The sequence below is a fragment of the Mesitornis unicolor genome, unplaced genomic scaffold (assembly GCF_000695765.1).
Source record: "Mesitornis unicolor isolate BGI_N332 unplaced genomic scaffold, ASM69576v1 scaffold36970, whole genome shotgun sequence".
Taxonomy (NCBI): domain Eukaryota; kingdom Metazoa; phylum Chordata; class Aves; order Mesitornithiformes; family Mesitornithidae; genus Mesitornis; species Mesitornis unicolor.
In genome coordinates, this window is record NW_010159760.1 from 94 (window position 1) to 15831 (window position 15738).

The 15738-nt window shown below is 44.8% G+C and overlaps 1 protein-coding gene across 1 annotated transcript; it reads right to left on the reverse strand.

Annotated features, from left to right (window-relative positions):
- Window positions 1-252: 252 nt before the first annotated feature.
- Window positions 253-15226, reverse strand: LOC104543209 (angiomotin-like; the record flags this gene model as incomplete). The annotated part of the gene is made up of 6 exons (XM_010187766.1): window positions 15067-15226; window positions 12878-13796; window positions 6225-6678; window positions 4340-4484; window positions 2857-2949; window positions 253-398 (listed from the first exon to the last, which is right to left on the reverse strand). Coding segments are annotated over exons 2-6 (1710 nt in total), but the record flags the coding sequence as incomplete, so codon positions are not given.
- Window positions 15227-15738: the final 512 nt, after the last annotated feature.

Here is a 15738-nt window from a genome sequence, read left to right on the forward strand (position 1 = left end):
TCTCCTTCTCTGCAGACATTCAAGACCCACCTGGACATGTTCCTGTGTGACCTGGTCTGGGTGATCCTGCTCTGGCAGGGGGGTTGGACTGGATGATCTTTCGAGGTCCCTTCCAACTCCTAACATTCTGTGATTCTGTGATAAACAGCTTCGAAGCAAGCAGATTTCCTTCTAATTTGCATCAAACTCATTCCAACAGTCACTTTAACTGGAACCCAAGTGACCTTAATTTCTCTCTCCCACCATCCTTACCTCCTCCTCCAGTTTCACCACCTTGGCCTGAGCGTTGTTCAGGGCCTGGTCTCGGATCTCGATGTGTCTCCGTTGGTCCTCGTTAGTGGAGCGTGCAGCAGCCAGCTCTATTTCCAGTTTCTCTTTTTCACGCTGTGTTTCCTTGTCTATCGAAACAAAGTGAGAGTCATCAATGGACTGCACGCATCTCTACCCAGCTTTCAGGAGCCTTTCACTCCAGAGGTTAAGGGAAGATTGTACTGGAACTTCTCAAAAGAGGGAGAATGCAAATCTAGTGCTAAGGGGAACAAAATAGATGGCTTTCAAAGAAGAGAAGAGTTGTAGCCCTGAAAAACAAGCATGGCACCTTCAAGTGTGCTAAGAATGTGCCACAATGCTGGCAAGAAGAAACAGAAGGTGCATCACTCAGTACAGTTAGGTAATTTGCTCTGATTATGCAGAGGGTTAGCGAAACTTGGCATCTCTTGCCCTCTGAGCTTTCAGCTGTGGAAAACAAACTGGGTAATTTTAATATCCCAGGCTGGGGGGAGGAGATGGCAGACTTCTGTGCCTGAAAAACCTGTGCTCCCCATTTTCACACTGACCCCACAAACAGGAAGGCTGTTCTGCCCTGGGCAGCTGTCCTCCTCCTCAACACAACACCCAGCTGTCCCACTTTGCTGCGAGTACCATCAGATGGGTCACAAAACAAGTGAGCAACAGAACTCCTCAGCCTTCCTCTACTGCCCTTAAAAACAATCCCGTGGGCCAGATCTGAGGCACATGTATCTGTTCTGTTCTCAAAGCAGACCTGCAGCTCAAGAAAGCCTTTTGCCAACACCAAGAGTTCATGTTTGATGCTTTAGAGCCACCCCCGGTCTTTTTCTGTTGCTCTGTGTGTTTCAGGAACAGGGCAACTGCCTTCCCAAAATAATAAACAGGATAAAATAGTTGGGGACTGGAGAAATTATCACACAGGGGTGTAAAGCAAAGCCACAACGCAGAGCTGATGTGCTCTGTGCATGCTGTCATTCCCAGCTCAAGCCAACCAGCTACAATGATAACATTAACACGCTTGCTGGATACATAACCACAGAATACTCCCTGAAGTGATCTACACCCAGTGCTGATGACACCAGAGAAACTGCATTCCAGAAACCAATATCCCACGACAAAGGAATGAGGACAAGGAGTGGAAGGCTTGAAAAACAGGAACCAGATCCTGGGTGTTAGGACAGACTGCATATAGACTACACGGGCCCATTTGTGCAAGCATGTGCATAACTATATTTACAGGACCACAATTATTCCCTTTCTTCTGCCAGCAGAGAGCCGGGAGCAAAGCTTAGCAACACGGAGCAGCAAAAGATCATCTTCTGCTAGGGAATCAGCACAGCCCACACACAGGTTGCAAAACAAACATGTGCACCAACAGCACCCAGAGCTCTGCAGAGCAAACCCTGACTGCAGCTCAGAGCGCATCTGTGACACCAGACACAAGGACAAAGGTTAATGTCACCCCCCTGCCTATCCTATCCCCCATCTCTCCCACCCCAGTATTTCTCCTTCACCCAGGAAATGAGTTGCTGACTGTCAGCACGCTAAAACGTAGTGCAGAAAATGGGCAGAGATGAGATGGTGGAATTATGCCAGCAGGTATCACCCAGTGCCAGCAGCCTGTTTGTTAATCTGTGAGTGCTTGCTGCAAGGCCTTTGGAGGTTTTGTTCCAGACTTTTACCCAAACGAGTACCACTTCGCTTGACAAGTGCCTGTAGCACCCCTAGAAATGCTGGGACTGATGAAATGTAGCACTGTGGTTTCCATGTTCATCCAAAAAGAGAAATTGAATGTAAGGCCTCATAGCTTTGGCCTTCCCACCTCTCTGAGTGGGAACCTCAAAAGTCCACCCAAGCAGTCTGAATGAGCGACAAAACTCACAGACATTCCTCTACGAACAGGAGGTTTGAATTCACACCTGACAGCCATCTGCTTGCAACGTAAGCCACAAGGAAGAAGCTAAAGACGACACAAAAGAGGGACACCAGCATTTGTCAGAGTAGCAGCAGTGTGTGTTACACCACAGAAAATCTCTATTTTGCAATTTTATTGCATTACCTTTTTATATAACAATTGGAGAAAAGCGAGCATTGTCAGAAGGGTGGAGTATGCTATGGGATGAGAGAAAAGCTGGCTCGTTGCCGTCGGCCTCAAGACATTTCAGCACAAAGGAAAAGCAGCATTTCACATCCGTCATTTTGGTTTGCCCTGTGATAAAACCACTGCTGTGGACAGCATTCCTGACCCTCACCCAGCTCAGCATATTGCAGGCAGCATTCATCCTCCTTTTTTGTGCTGAACTGGATAGGGCAGTGGCAAATTAAAGAGCAAAGAGGCAGGAGACCTACCAGGTTCCAGTCCCACTGGTCTTAACTCATGCCAGGACCCTTGTCAGCCTGGAAAGGTTTAATTCCTCCTCTCTCCACTGCCAGTTTTGGGCTGTCACTGCCCTGATTTCTGTCCCGGTAGAAAACCAACAGATCTGAACTACGCTAACCTGCTGCACTGTTATCCTTCCCAGGACGACCGAAGCATTTCTACTGACCCACAATGACCGTGTAACTCACTTTGTGCAAAGAGCTGAGAGATGGTTTTCCGATTGTCTTCAGAGCCCTCAAATTCCTTCTCCGCAAGCTGCTTGTTGGCTGTCTCCATACGTTCTGTAAATTTTTTCAACAAAAGGAACACTAAATAATGACAAACTTTCTAGCATTAAGTCACGTCTGCTCAGGACATTTCTAATGCAAGCTTGGGGAACGGACCTCCTAATTCTACACAGTCAAAATGAAAAGCCTGTCAGAAGCTGGCATTCACTTTTGAAATGTTTCTAATTATGACCCTGAGAAAAATGCTGTCAATGAGACAAAACAGGTTAAATAAAGTTCCAAAGAAAGTACTTCAAACAACTCTAACACATAAGTTTAGTTTTTTAATTTTTTACAAACGTTAAAACACTATTTTTTCCACCCAAATAAATCACACCGTGCAATTACAAGATTTCCTTATAATTCTCCACTAGATCTTAACATTTAGAAGATTAAATCACTGATGTCCAATTACCTGACTTCAGGGAAAAGTGTAAAACCCTATGGACAGCTTAACAGTTCTGCTGCTGCAGGCTGTTAGAAATTTATATCAGAAAATAAGAATTAAATGTTTATGCTCTGTTTTATTACGAGTAAGATTACTTAATGTAGGTCTTTGTGTCCTGTCTTCTCAATAGCACAGGGCACCACATGGCCTCACTTCTTGGGTGCAAAGCAATCTCTGGGAACAGTCTTAGTAAGAGACAAGGGGCAATGAGAGCAGATGACACATGGGACAATCAGAAGTCTTTCATGTAAAAAATTAAACTGACAGTTTAAAAGACTGATTGTGCACCTTTAAACATCTCAAATTGCAGATGTTTTTTGTCTTTCAAACTAACGCTGAAACTTTGACCCACAGTAAGGTCAAATACCATTCAACATCGCTCTCCCCTGCCAGCCGTTGTACTGCCTCAGCCTCTTAGCACGAACCAGACACGAACAACATCTCACTCTGGAAAAGGAAGGGAGATCCAAAAAGCCAGATGCCTACATTGATAAGGAGTGGCAAGACCTTCAGGAAGAACACGGAGTCTGCAGTTTGCATGTCAGTGCTAAAGGGTCACTGGACAGGAAATAAAGTTAACATGCCTGGGGCGGGATTAGGCAGTCAGCAAAAGGTCTCTCCATTTGTATAAACTGAACAAATTGTACAAATTGTGTCTAGGATATAAGACAAGAGAGAATTCCAGGCTTGCATCTGGTTTATGGCATTTGGCTTATCACACGTTTCTTCTCAATGACAAACAGGCTGGAAATGAGAGACTACAGCACGCTCCTAAACCTGTCTTTTCCATACTCCCAGCAAGCGCTTAATATCTCAGACTCCTGACTATACCAAGTATCCCATAATATTCTAGTCGTGTCAACAGACATAGTGAATTCTGCAGCAAAACACTGTCCTGCCAAGTAAGATCAACAATAAAAAAACAACATTGAAGAACAGAAGTTTTACTTCATTCACCTCTTAGATCCCTGTTGAAATCATGAAGCCTACGAATTTCTCCTTCCAGCTTGTTTCTCATGGCCTTTTCCAGCGCATCCCGCTTAGAGGATGATTTCTCCAGGTTTTTGTATGCCTCTGAAACTTGCTGAATTTCTGTTTCCAGCTGCAGCAGGAGTGAAAACAAGTGCTTACTATTTAATCACTAACAATTCTTTTCATTCAGTCTCAAAAAGGAGATGACTTTCTTTCAAGTTTTCTTTATTGAAGGAAACCTACACGTATACATTAAGTAAAATGAGAGTCTCAGGTTTGTGATGGATCCTTCTGCATAAAGAATATCCATGGTTGAAATGAAGATCTGGACTCTCCTTCCAGACGTGAGCTCTGTTTCCCCAATATGGTCAGAGATCAGATACAGCAAACTGAAGAAGTACAAATGTCATCTGTATTTTTTCTAAGACCAGGGCAGTTTGGCACTACTGTTACTTTGGGCAAAAAGCATTTATTTAAATAGCTAATGCGATATCAAGTTGAGTAAGTAAAATAAAACAAGGCAGGCAGACAAAACTCTGCTAAAAAATGCTAGTGCCACATCTTGCATTACTGATGAACTCTACAGATCCGTAAATGTTATGGTCCAAAATTCACAGTGAAACCTTCTGAGGTTTTATGTTTACACTTCTCAACTTAGTTGTGCTTTTAAATATTCAATTTACTAAATGAGGGGAGGGAAACATTTGCAGTAAAATATGTTTTATCCTTCCTTCTAGCCTTCAGTGTAGAGCTCTAATCACCCAGAGCAGGAGATTAACGTCTAATGCTCCTTATCAGGCATGGTTTTGCATTACTGTGCAAGTATGGATCATCAGCACTGCCTACAGCAAATGATCAACAGGGGGTGGAGGGAAGTTCATTTTTATCCTTCTTTCATTATCAGGAAGCTGTCAAACATTTCTCTCAAGCATTTCCTGGCCAGGAACCTTCCAAAAATACAACAAAACAAATGTATGTCCCTGGAAAGAGGTAAAACAGGGAATGAGTGTGGAAAGCCACACTGGTCACCTGAACTCAAACATGTTTTCTAAGCAGCCACACATTTTTATGGTCCCAGAAACTGCTCAGTGCAAAGAGCACAGCAAGGCCCACAAAGTCCTAAATTGCAAGTAGCATCAGCCTTTTCACAGCTGCAAGGCAAAAGCAAAGCTGACCTGCACGGCTTTAAACCACTGGTCATCAAGAAGCTATTTCTATGACACCACAATGAAAATACATCTACTTGTGCATGTTAATGATGGGTCTCACTGTGATATTTTTTTAAGTGTTTAAGCATCACTTACTGTACCTGTTTCATAAAGCCAAAAGTGGCAAATACTCAGTTTTCATGGAAGTTGCGTGTTATTGAGGGAGTGACAAAAGGAGTGCTACTTTCAGTCCTGCAGCCCAAATGTCTTTAATGTAGCCATAGCTGCAGCACTTGTCTTGCACACTGTCCTGCCAACTAGTTTTGTAGCAATGTCCCCTGTCTCATGTCATTCCAAACAAGCCCTTCCTGAAGTCTCTAAAATCTTTTAGACTGATGGGAAAATAAAGCCTGCTGCTATCCTGGACATAGGTTTAATTTAATTTAACCAGACAAGCCAGCGTCTTCAAGACAGCTGATGAGGATGCTCTTTTGAGCACGGTCAATTAGCTGTTAGTATAAAACTGAAGGCTTTGATTCTGTCTTCTGACAAAGTTAAGCTGCTACCCAAAGGCACAGGGTATGACTAATCAATATGCATACAAAAGACTCTAAAATAGATAATCAACTCCCTAGGCAAGGAATGTAATAGTTGCAGATTGGATCATTCAGTTATGGACACTACCAGGCACAGGAGAGGCCCTGATACCCAAAAACACCCACCTTCTGCAGCCGGGCTACTTTCTCGTAACACCCATCCAGCTCCTGCCGTAGAGCGCGGTTATCTTCTGACAGGATTTCCACCATCTGCTGGGCTCTGGAAACGATGGCAAAAGGATCTACTTGCATCTGCTGATATGGGGAAGGTATCTGCTGAGCCCGGGACATCACTGAATAGGAATCGCCTTGCTGCTGCTGCGGGCCTAGGAAGGGCTGGCATAGTCGGTACAGATCTCCCTGATGGACTTGGGTGGACAGGAACGGCTGCTGGGTCCGCGGCAGAATGCCAGGATCTCCCTGGCTTGGTGTCAGAGGTTGCTGATGCTGGGAAGGGGACAGCCTGGATGGTGGCGGAGACTGAAGCAAAGTCAAAGATCCCAGGGACGTCAAGGATGATGTTGGGCTGTGGTGGTGTGGTGGTCTCTGTTGTAGCTGCAGCTGCACATCTGGGTTCTGCCTGGAAAATGGAGAGAGCAGAAGTCCTGTCAAATTCATGCAGAAGATGGTGTACAAACCCAGCAACAAGGTGTGGGATGACCTGTGTAGCTCCTATGCACAGGTCTTCCCACACACAAGACTCATATGTGAGGCTTTCCTCATGTTTTTATTTAAGAAGAAGCTTCAAAATCAAATCATTATCAGAAAATATATTCTAAGTGCATGAAAGTCTATCCTCTTGGGTCTATTTTGCACAGTAACACTAAGAGAAACTCCATCAACAACTACTGACCAAAATTATTTTTATAAATTTTCTCAACATTTTGTGGATGAAAAGCTAAACTGAAGGCTGTTAGGAATGGGCTCCTTTGTTCTGTCCTGAAATGTGCCATCTCTAATGGAGAAAACAGTGAATTTTCTTCTGCAATTCAGGACACAGAGTCAAAGGGATTGGCTAAGCTCTATGTTAGTGTGCCAGCACCTTCTGAAATATCAACCAACAAGCTGCAGCCTGGTCAAATGAGACGGTTAAAGGATAAGAAAACCAACCTAAGAGTTAGAAGCAGGCTTTTGATTCAGAACCACCCTCAGTCCTATGCAGTAGATGTGTTTACTGCTCCTAACAATAAGCTGTATAGGATATTAAAGACAGATGTAGCAATCTATAACGTGCTTGAGTGTATCACAGAACTAACTCCAGGCTACACCAGCTCACATTTCCCAGGCACTGGAGATCCCCAGCTCAACTTCTGCTGTATTAGCCAAGTAGGAAACCTCTCTTGGAAGATTGTGTGGATTTATTGTGCTTGGGTGACCTCAGGAGGGAGGTTTTGCTTCCTCCTCCAAAGATGTTCAACCTTTAACTTCTCTGGATGTTCTTTATCCCAGTAGTTGAAGTCACTCCCTCCCCATGCTGCAGTCAGCCTCTTCAGCACAGACCTCAGCCCGGTGCAGACCCAGCCTGGCAGTTCAACGTGTCCTGAAACATCCTGATTTATTCTTCTGATAAAATTTCCCCCGCTTTAGGCTACAGTTCAACCCTGCAGCTGGAGAAGCACGTACCGGGAGAGTTGACAACATGAGAGTTGTGCAGCATGGAGCTGAACTGAGAACCAAAGGGTTACACAACAGGCTTCTCTGCCGATGTGCAAACACTCAGCATCATCCTTCCTGTTCTCTGCAGAAAGAATGCTTCAACTCTTCATAGCCATCCAAAGAGGAAACATCTGCATTGCTCACATCTGGCTGGCAGCGCGTGTAGGAGGTCGTACTTTCTCAGCCCAGCGCAGGGTTCGCTACTTCAGTATCATGCATCTTACGTCGCATTTTTCCCTGCTTTCCAGATGCATAGAAACCTCCAAGCTGACACTCAAATTCCTTAACAGGGAAACAAATCTAGCCTTCGTCACATAGGGAAACACAAATAGTTACTGCTCTGGTTACTGTTTCTCTCTTTCTCACACTCAGGTGACTGGTCCCTGTCAGCAACATCATTTCAGGAGCTGTATTTCCCCAGAAACGATCATACGCAGCGTGAGGATCTCAGGGGTCATGCAGAAGAGAGATGTGCAATTAATTTCCTCAGGAATGTTCAATTTAGCAGCAGCAATTTCGTTCCTCCCCTCCTGGGAGCTCAGCTCTACTTATTGTTGCATTTATTTCATTACCTTTATTTGCCAGTTCTCGTAACGAAGAACGAGGCAAAACCCTCGCATGCCATGCTCAAGGTCATCTGGTTTGTCCCAGGTAGTTTCCAGCTCCTTTCTTAGCTCACCCAGTTACGTGCAGAGTTAAAACTTTGCATCTTCAGAAACCACTCATCTCCTGGCGCTTATTCTTCACCTAATGTCATGCAGCTCTGTTTTGATGTTATAATCAATCAGGGAATAACTTTGCTGTGACATTTAACCTGTGAGGACCTGCAGAGGTTAGATCAGAAGAGATACGTTGCCAGTCTCCCTCATGGATGCAAAAAACCTTATCCTGCAAAATACTCTCTTCCAGTCTGAAGACAACCTGGAGTAGTTACTCAGAGACTGACTCACTGATATCAGTGTGTGTTAATATCATAAACCTACTGAGAACTATTTAGATGTCAATGTTAACAATCTGAGCTATTTGACTAAAAGCATCTCCTCATTCTGCCTTTTCCATAGGACCTGAGCACTGATGAAAGGAGCACAGAGATGGCCAAAGAAAAACAATAGCAGCAGCTAAATTCTGAAGGGACGGTCTTTGTACTGACATGCCTGGTAATGACCTTTTTTTTTCTAAACCTATTGTAAAGAACAACTCTAGGAAATCATGGCTGAGTATTTCTAAACAAGCCGCATTTCCAAGATTTCCAGCATCCTGGCACTCGCATCCGAAGCCTCTCACATCTTGAAATTACACCAATCTCGTAGGTTCAGGCTGCAACATGAGAGCTGGAAGCTGCTAGTTCTGTTGCATTACCAACAGCATTCAAAATGTCACAAATGTGTTTATATTCCCAGCAAAATGAAATAATGCAACTGGAGTAATACATCAATCTTTAAAAAAACCAGTCCTATAACCTCACAAGGACAACGAGATCTTGTACGCAAACTTCTACATACAGGTTCAAAGAACTTTTTAGCATCCCCACTACTTTCAATTTTGTCTTATAAAATACTTACATATATTTTGTGAGTTCAGAATACCCGAGATCCCTCAGATTAACATGAGAATTGCAGAATTTATTTCTCTGGTAAACCAATTTTGCATTGAGAGGCTCAGAAAGGTAAATGAACACAACTGGACTTTTCAAGATTTTAAAGCCAGCCTGCAAAATTTAAAGGTACAAATCACTACTGGGGTCACCTCACAGAACTGCTGAGATAACAGCAGCAGAAACCTCCCTCCACGAGAGAATCAGTGCTAGAGTAACCCTGCAGTAGTAATTAAAATTAAATCCAAACTAAGCACTTCATGCAAAAAATGCAGAAAGACTCACAAAATTATGCAATCTCCTTCCATTTGCTTCAGTGTCATAAAGACCTGGAAACAGGAAAAAAACCTTAGAGCAATAATTCCCACAAGTGTTTAAGTTTGAACGCGTAACTTTAAGGGCCACTTCACGTTGAAGACCGTATCACACAGGAATCTCTGCTTCCCTGGCACGTATGGGAGAAACACACCACGCAGCCAAGTACAAACCTGGATTTATGGCCCTGCAACTACAAGGGTCACGTTAGCGTTTAAGTCATGAATACAGAGATCTGGAGTAGGGGTAGCTCTGCAGGCAAACCCAGCCAAGAGCAGTCCTGAGGCTGCCAGAACTGCGAGTACCAAGCCACGCAGAAGATGAGCGGGGAAAGCGACAAATTGGGGAGAGCAGAAGAATGAAGACAGCAGGAAAGGTCTCCAGCTTGTTAAAATTTTTTCGGCCTTCCCAGCTTCTCCTGTGTGTTTCATGATCAAGAAGCTGCAGCTTCGTTCTCTTCCACAGCTCCCCTGCGCAAACTGGTGAGCACTGACTGCAGGAGGGAGCAGACTCCGCTTGATGAGAAAGTTGAAAACAAACCAGTGCATTTTTGTTCTGCTTCCCAGTCATACCTGATTAGCCTCTACTTTGATGCTGCTCAGGGGAACGCAGTGCACAGAAGTGATTTCCTAATGATGGGACAAATTCTGCAGACTTCCTTCTCTAAAAGTTTCTGTGAAGTCAACGGGATTAATCGCCACAGCAGGAGCTCAGTCATTTGGGCTCTAAACGGGGGACGGTGCTTGAATTGGAAAGCCAGCAAGCTCCCTCTGCACCCAAAATCACATCAGCACCAGCCCCTTCTCTCCCAGCTCTTGCTCTTCAGCCACAGGAGACCTTGCAACCCCACAGGACTCATCTTCTCCTCTTAGACCCGAGGGTTTGTTTCCACCAGCAATGCTAAAATGCAGTTGAGACACTGGGGAAAGAATAAGATTTTGGAGCTTCAAATGCAGCCAGCCCTCTTCTGCACTTTCTTTAAAATTTCCAAATACCAGCACAGATGCCTCCAGCATGCCCGGTATTTAAATTAAACCAACATCATTATGAATATATATGTGTTCCCAAACTTAACACCGCCCAAGAGCAGGTGAGGCAAACTCCAGACTGGTTTAAACTTACCATGCAGCCCATTCCTCTCCCAGACTGGGGAGGGTGAAGCATGAGAATGCTGTGAATTCCCCAATGTTTATCTTGCTCAACGAGTTTTATTTAACCACATTGTTAGGTCACCCTCAAATTCCCCCGAACAATGAGGGGAAAAACCCGCAGAACAGGGTGTGGCTTCGCCAGCAGAAAGAAGGGGCTTTGTTTCCTTGTTCAAAAAATGCACGCATTTACCGATCCACATGAATACCGATAAACACGGAGCTGCGGCGCAGCGCAGGAAAACTGGAGTCTCTGCAAATACTTTACCATCACTCCAGCGAGCCTGCAAAGACACTCGTTAGCACTGGCCAGTGCAAAGCAAAGGCGCTCCCAAAAGCTGCACGCCTTTAAAACGCTCACACCATTACCCAGCTGCACCTTTAGGAACACAGAAGGGTTCTTGTCTAAATGACAGTTTCTCTTCAAGCGTGCGGGAGAGGGAGGGGAATAGAGGACTCGCTCCCTTCCTTTGCTCCACTGCTCTGTAATTTATGGATTAGGCTTGCAATTGTTCGACCGCTTCAGCATTTGCTTGCAAAGGAAACCTCTTCTCTGTGCAGCTATTTAGGTTAAAAAGTAACCTCATTAGATTCCCAATGCTTTGAAGACAAATTTCAGTTGCTTCCCCTACTGGAAACCTCGCCAGCTGAACCTTTCTCCTCCCTCCGCTTCCCTCCCCCATGTTCTTTCAAAGCAGCCAGGATCCATCCAATACAGACAAAAATCACCCAGTCTAGAGGAGCTGACTGCTGGCGTGTTTTCAAATACCTCTCCCTTAAACAGCAAGCAGGCTACGTCTCAGATTCCCTGTATATAACATTATGAGTATTTCTGATACAGCACAACCATTAAGGATCTGTTTCCCTTTCCTGTGTGCACAGAGATTTGAGGCCTTTGAATTTTCGAAAACATTCGCAACGAGTTTCTACAATCATTACCCTCCCTAAACCCTTTCCTTCCCCTTTTCCTGGCCTCTTTATTATTTATTTAGCCAGATCAAAGGGCCTTTTCATCAGGCTTGTATGCTGCTGAAGTCATTTCAGATCACAAACAATGGTGGACAAACTCTGAAAATAGCTCCCCATAGGACTCGGAAGGTTCTGAGCAGATTCAAATTGCCCAAAGTTCAGATTCTGCTCCTAAATAAAGACTGGTTTCTTCTTCCTGCACCCCTCAAAACACAACACAATATGTGCAAACACAAACGTGCAGAGACCTCGCCATTTACTCATGTAGCAATGCCCTCCTATTGCTCCTTTGTATTGGCGTTTCAGCTACAAAATTGGACCAAAATCATTATACCAAATCCCACTTGGTCTTGGACAGGAGATGAGATGGTAAGGGAACTGGTACAGTAAAGCCTTATTTTTAGCCCACTTGAATAAAACTTCACCTTCACCCACAAGGACATCAGTGTCTGGCTCCAGCCAAAGCCAGGTCCTTCTCTAGAGGAAACCAGAACTGGCTGAGATTTCAAATGATGCAAGGAGAAGTAGCAAAAGCTGAAGGATCAGGCCGGGAAGAGGCACAAAGCCCGCTCCATTTTCCACTCCTACACTTGGGTCCACTGAAAATAACATTTCAGAAACTCTAAAGGAAGCATTATTGCTTTCCTTCACTTTCTCCTTTCCTATGTAGCACTTAGATGGAGTTTAAACCTAAAAAAAATCCCTCTTGTCTGAGCAGACTTAATTAAAGAACAGCTTAAGTCTTGCAATAAGCAACTGCAAGTTTCTACAGTGAATCATGTCATAACTTTGGCTTTCGTAGCAAACCTTTTCTAAGGCTCTGGAGCCTCAGCATTAAACTTCCCCATGCCATAAAGTCAAGCTGGCTTGGTTTGGGTTGTTTTTTCATTTGTGGGTTGTTTTTTTTTAAAAAAATAAGTCAGGCCTTTCTAGGTAAGCTACTGAAACCAGTCACAGTCCTTCCAGATGTGGTCTGCAGCTGAACACAAGATGTCATCTCTTATAATAAAGACAGAATTTTTGCTGATAGAAAACCTGTCTCAGGAGTATCTTCCCTGATGTGGCTGTCATGGAGTTTGTTTGAAGATCCTGCTTACCTGACTGACCCGTACTCAGGAGGATGCTGATACCTCATCATCGGCCCATCAGATCTCCCCTGCTGGCTCATGCGATGATCGCTATAGAAATGTCCCGAGTCCTGAGGTTTGCAGTTCATAGATGGGGTGGACACATTTTTGTAAGGATACTCTGGAGGAGGACCCCGCTGCTCCATTCCTTTCATGCTGGGTTGGGCTGGGGGCTGCACCGAGTTCTTGTAGAACTCATTGGAGCCCGAATTTTTGTAAGGGTCGCTGGACTGCTGAGGAGAGAGCGGAGAGAGGGGGGAGAGCGGCGCGCTTGTCACGGGCGCATGGGCCTTGACACCACTGGTGGCCAAAGACAGCTGCATCAGCCGCTCACTCAAGGAGCGGACGTGCCCTTGCTTGAGGTCCTTAAGTCCTTCATCCTGGTGGACCTTCCCTGGGCTCACCCGCTGAACCGTGGGCCGCCCTTCAGTCCTCATCTTTTGGTTGGTGACCCCCGTTACGTAAAACGCTGCCCCAACGCTAGCGTGCGGCTGGCCCCTGAAATACTGCGACTGGACTTTGGCTTCCTCGTAGGTCGGGAGATCCTCGCTGTTCTGGAGTCGCGGGGAGAGCTGCTTCTCCATGATGCTGTTGTCCACCTGTATCTCCTGGCCCTGGGGCTCCTGCCGGGCAGCATGAGTCACGAGCTGGTGGTCCTGGGAGCTCAGCCCTTCGTTCTGCGATGCTGGACTCCCAGTGCTGTTGAAAGGGGGGGCATTTCCTGTGGCTTGCTGGTGTAAGGCAAGAAGGTTACGGTTGTCATTTGGGTTTCCGTATCTGAGCTGCTCCTGCAGCAGGCGCTGTAAAACTGTCGTAGCTGCTTGCTCTTCTGAATTCCTCATCTCAAACTGTGGTGCCTTTTGGGTGGAATGCAAAAGCTGCCCTTGACCTAAGGAAAGGAGACATGGTTATTAGCGCCTTAGTGGATCAAACAAGAGACATTTAAGAGCAATGGCTTGAAATCCAGAAAAAAAGCAGGTTAGATTACCAAAGGTTCCCATAACAATGAGGGTCATCAAGGCCCTTGACCTAAGAAGGACTTGTATGCCAGGGGGCAAAGCCTCAAAAGGTGATGAAAGGTGACTTGCAAATTTATAGGAATATCAATCAACTACAAGCTATAGGGATGCATGCCGAATACCTCAGACAGCAAGGCTGCTTTCAGGCTGAAAGGAGACCTATAATTCACAGGATGATGGTAAAAATGCCTAAAACCTGTTTGCTTTACACTTAAGGCTACCAAGAGTGAAATACGTTTCCCATCTTTGTAGGCAGACAAGGATTAAAGGGTGAAATCAGCAATTTGTCATTTTCAAGGGGAAAAAAAAAAGAGGAGGACCATTAAGATAGTATATGGTTCAAAGGAAGTAAAGAAATCTGAGCTTAGATCACTCAAAGCAATTAATGAATACCTCATTAGCCAGCAGGTTTTCAGTGTTATGAAATACCCAGAGTGAGATCAGCACCTACTCTCTCTGCTGTAGAAAACACTACGAACTGGTGCAAGTGAGGACTCTGTAACTTCCTGCTATACAAAGGCAACCAAATCCTCACACATCTAAATATCATCAGCTGAACGCATGCAAAGGCAAGAGGAGGAAAAAGGAGTTGTTTGATCTATGGAACAGAAAAAGACTTCTGAGTGGCTGGAAAAAACCCACTGTGTACCAATGAGAGAAGCACAAAGAGCCAATGCCAAGCACATCCTAAATCCAGATTAAGCCAGTGATCTACACTTTGCTCGGTCTCCCACTGGACTCAGGAATTTGTCATGGAAACTCAGGCCCACTGGCCTTGCGCGAGTTGAAATATCCAAAATTAATGATACCTTTGAGACATTTAACTAAAACCAGAGCTACTTTTGAGCTAGAAGAGTTCAGAACAGAGAGTATGCTTTATTTGTTGGCTAAACTGTGGCTCTACCCCAACAGGAGAACACATGTTGGTATTCTAGCACTTTATTTTGACACCATTTTTCTGCACAACGTTTCCCTTAGCAAAAGGTAACTTGTCCCCAACAGCTCGTTCCGTGGCAGAAACCAGGATGGACAGAGTGAAGAGAAAGTTAAAATCCACCTCATTCCAGGCTGCCTCCCCAAACCAGGAATTCAGGCCCTGTTAAACGTGTTTCTTCTGAGATCGTTTGAAGTGGCACATACCTATTTTCTTCACTTGGACTTCCTGGGTAAGGAGAAGCAGCTCTGCCACATGGGGGTCACACACAGCCTTCCTCCCGCCAGTCCAAAATCTGCACTCAGAGACAGCTTCACGCTCCTCTTCGGTAGGCCAGATCACTTGACACTCTCCTCGCTTCCAAAATAATTCTAAGGAAAGCATTGAAAACATCATTTTAATCAGCAGATCAGACCCTAGAAATAATAAACTTTGGCCCATATTCCAGATTATTCTGTTGCAGATTCTTGTTTGCTCCCAGAGCCCAACAATTTTGATCCCTTTAGGATGAATGACCCCCGCCCCCATCCCTCGCAATCCACTCCAGCTGCTGCTTTAATCATGACAATTTCTGCTCCAAGATTAGATGTTGCCAAGTAATACTCTGTCCCATCTGGGCCTTCCAATGTAACAGTGATTAAAAGCCGTTAATTCTTTAACTCCATTGTTTTATTTTCTGCTAAGAACGAAAGCTGCAGCACAGATGGTGATACCCTGCGCTCATGGCTCCTTTTCCAGCGGTGCTGCATATTTCAAACTATATCAGGAGAAATCTTTTGATGAAAGGTGAATTGGTTAAATGCTGTATAAGCTTCAACAAATTCTGCCTCAGAAATGACTGCGAGAATGATCAGTATCCGAATACTGGGTTTATTTTA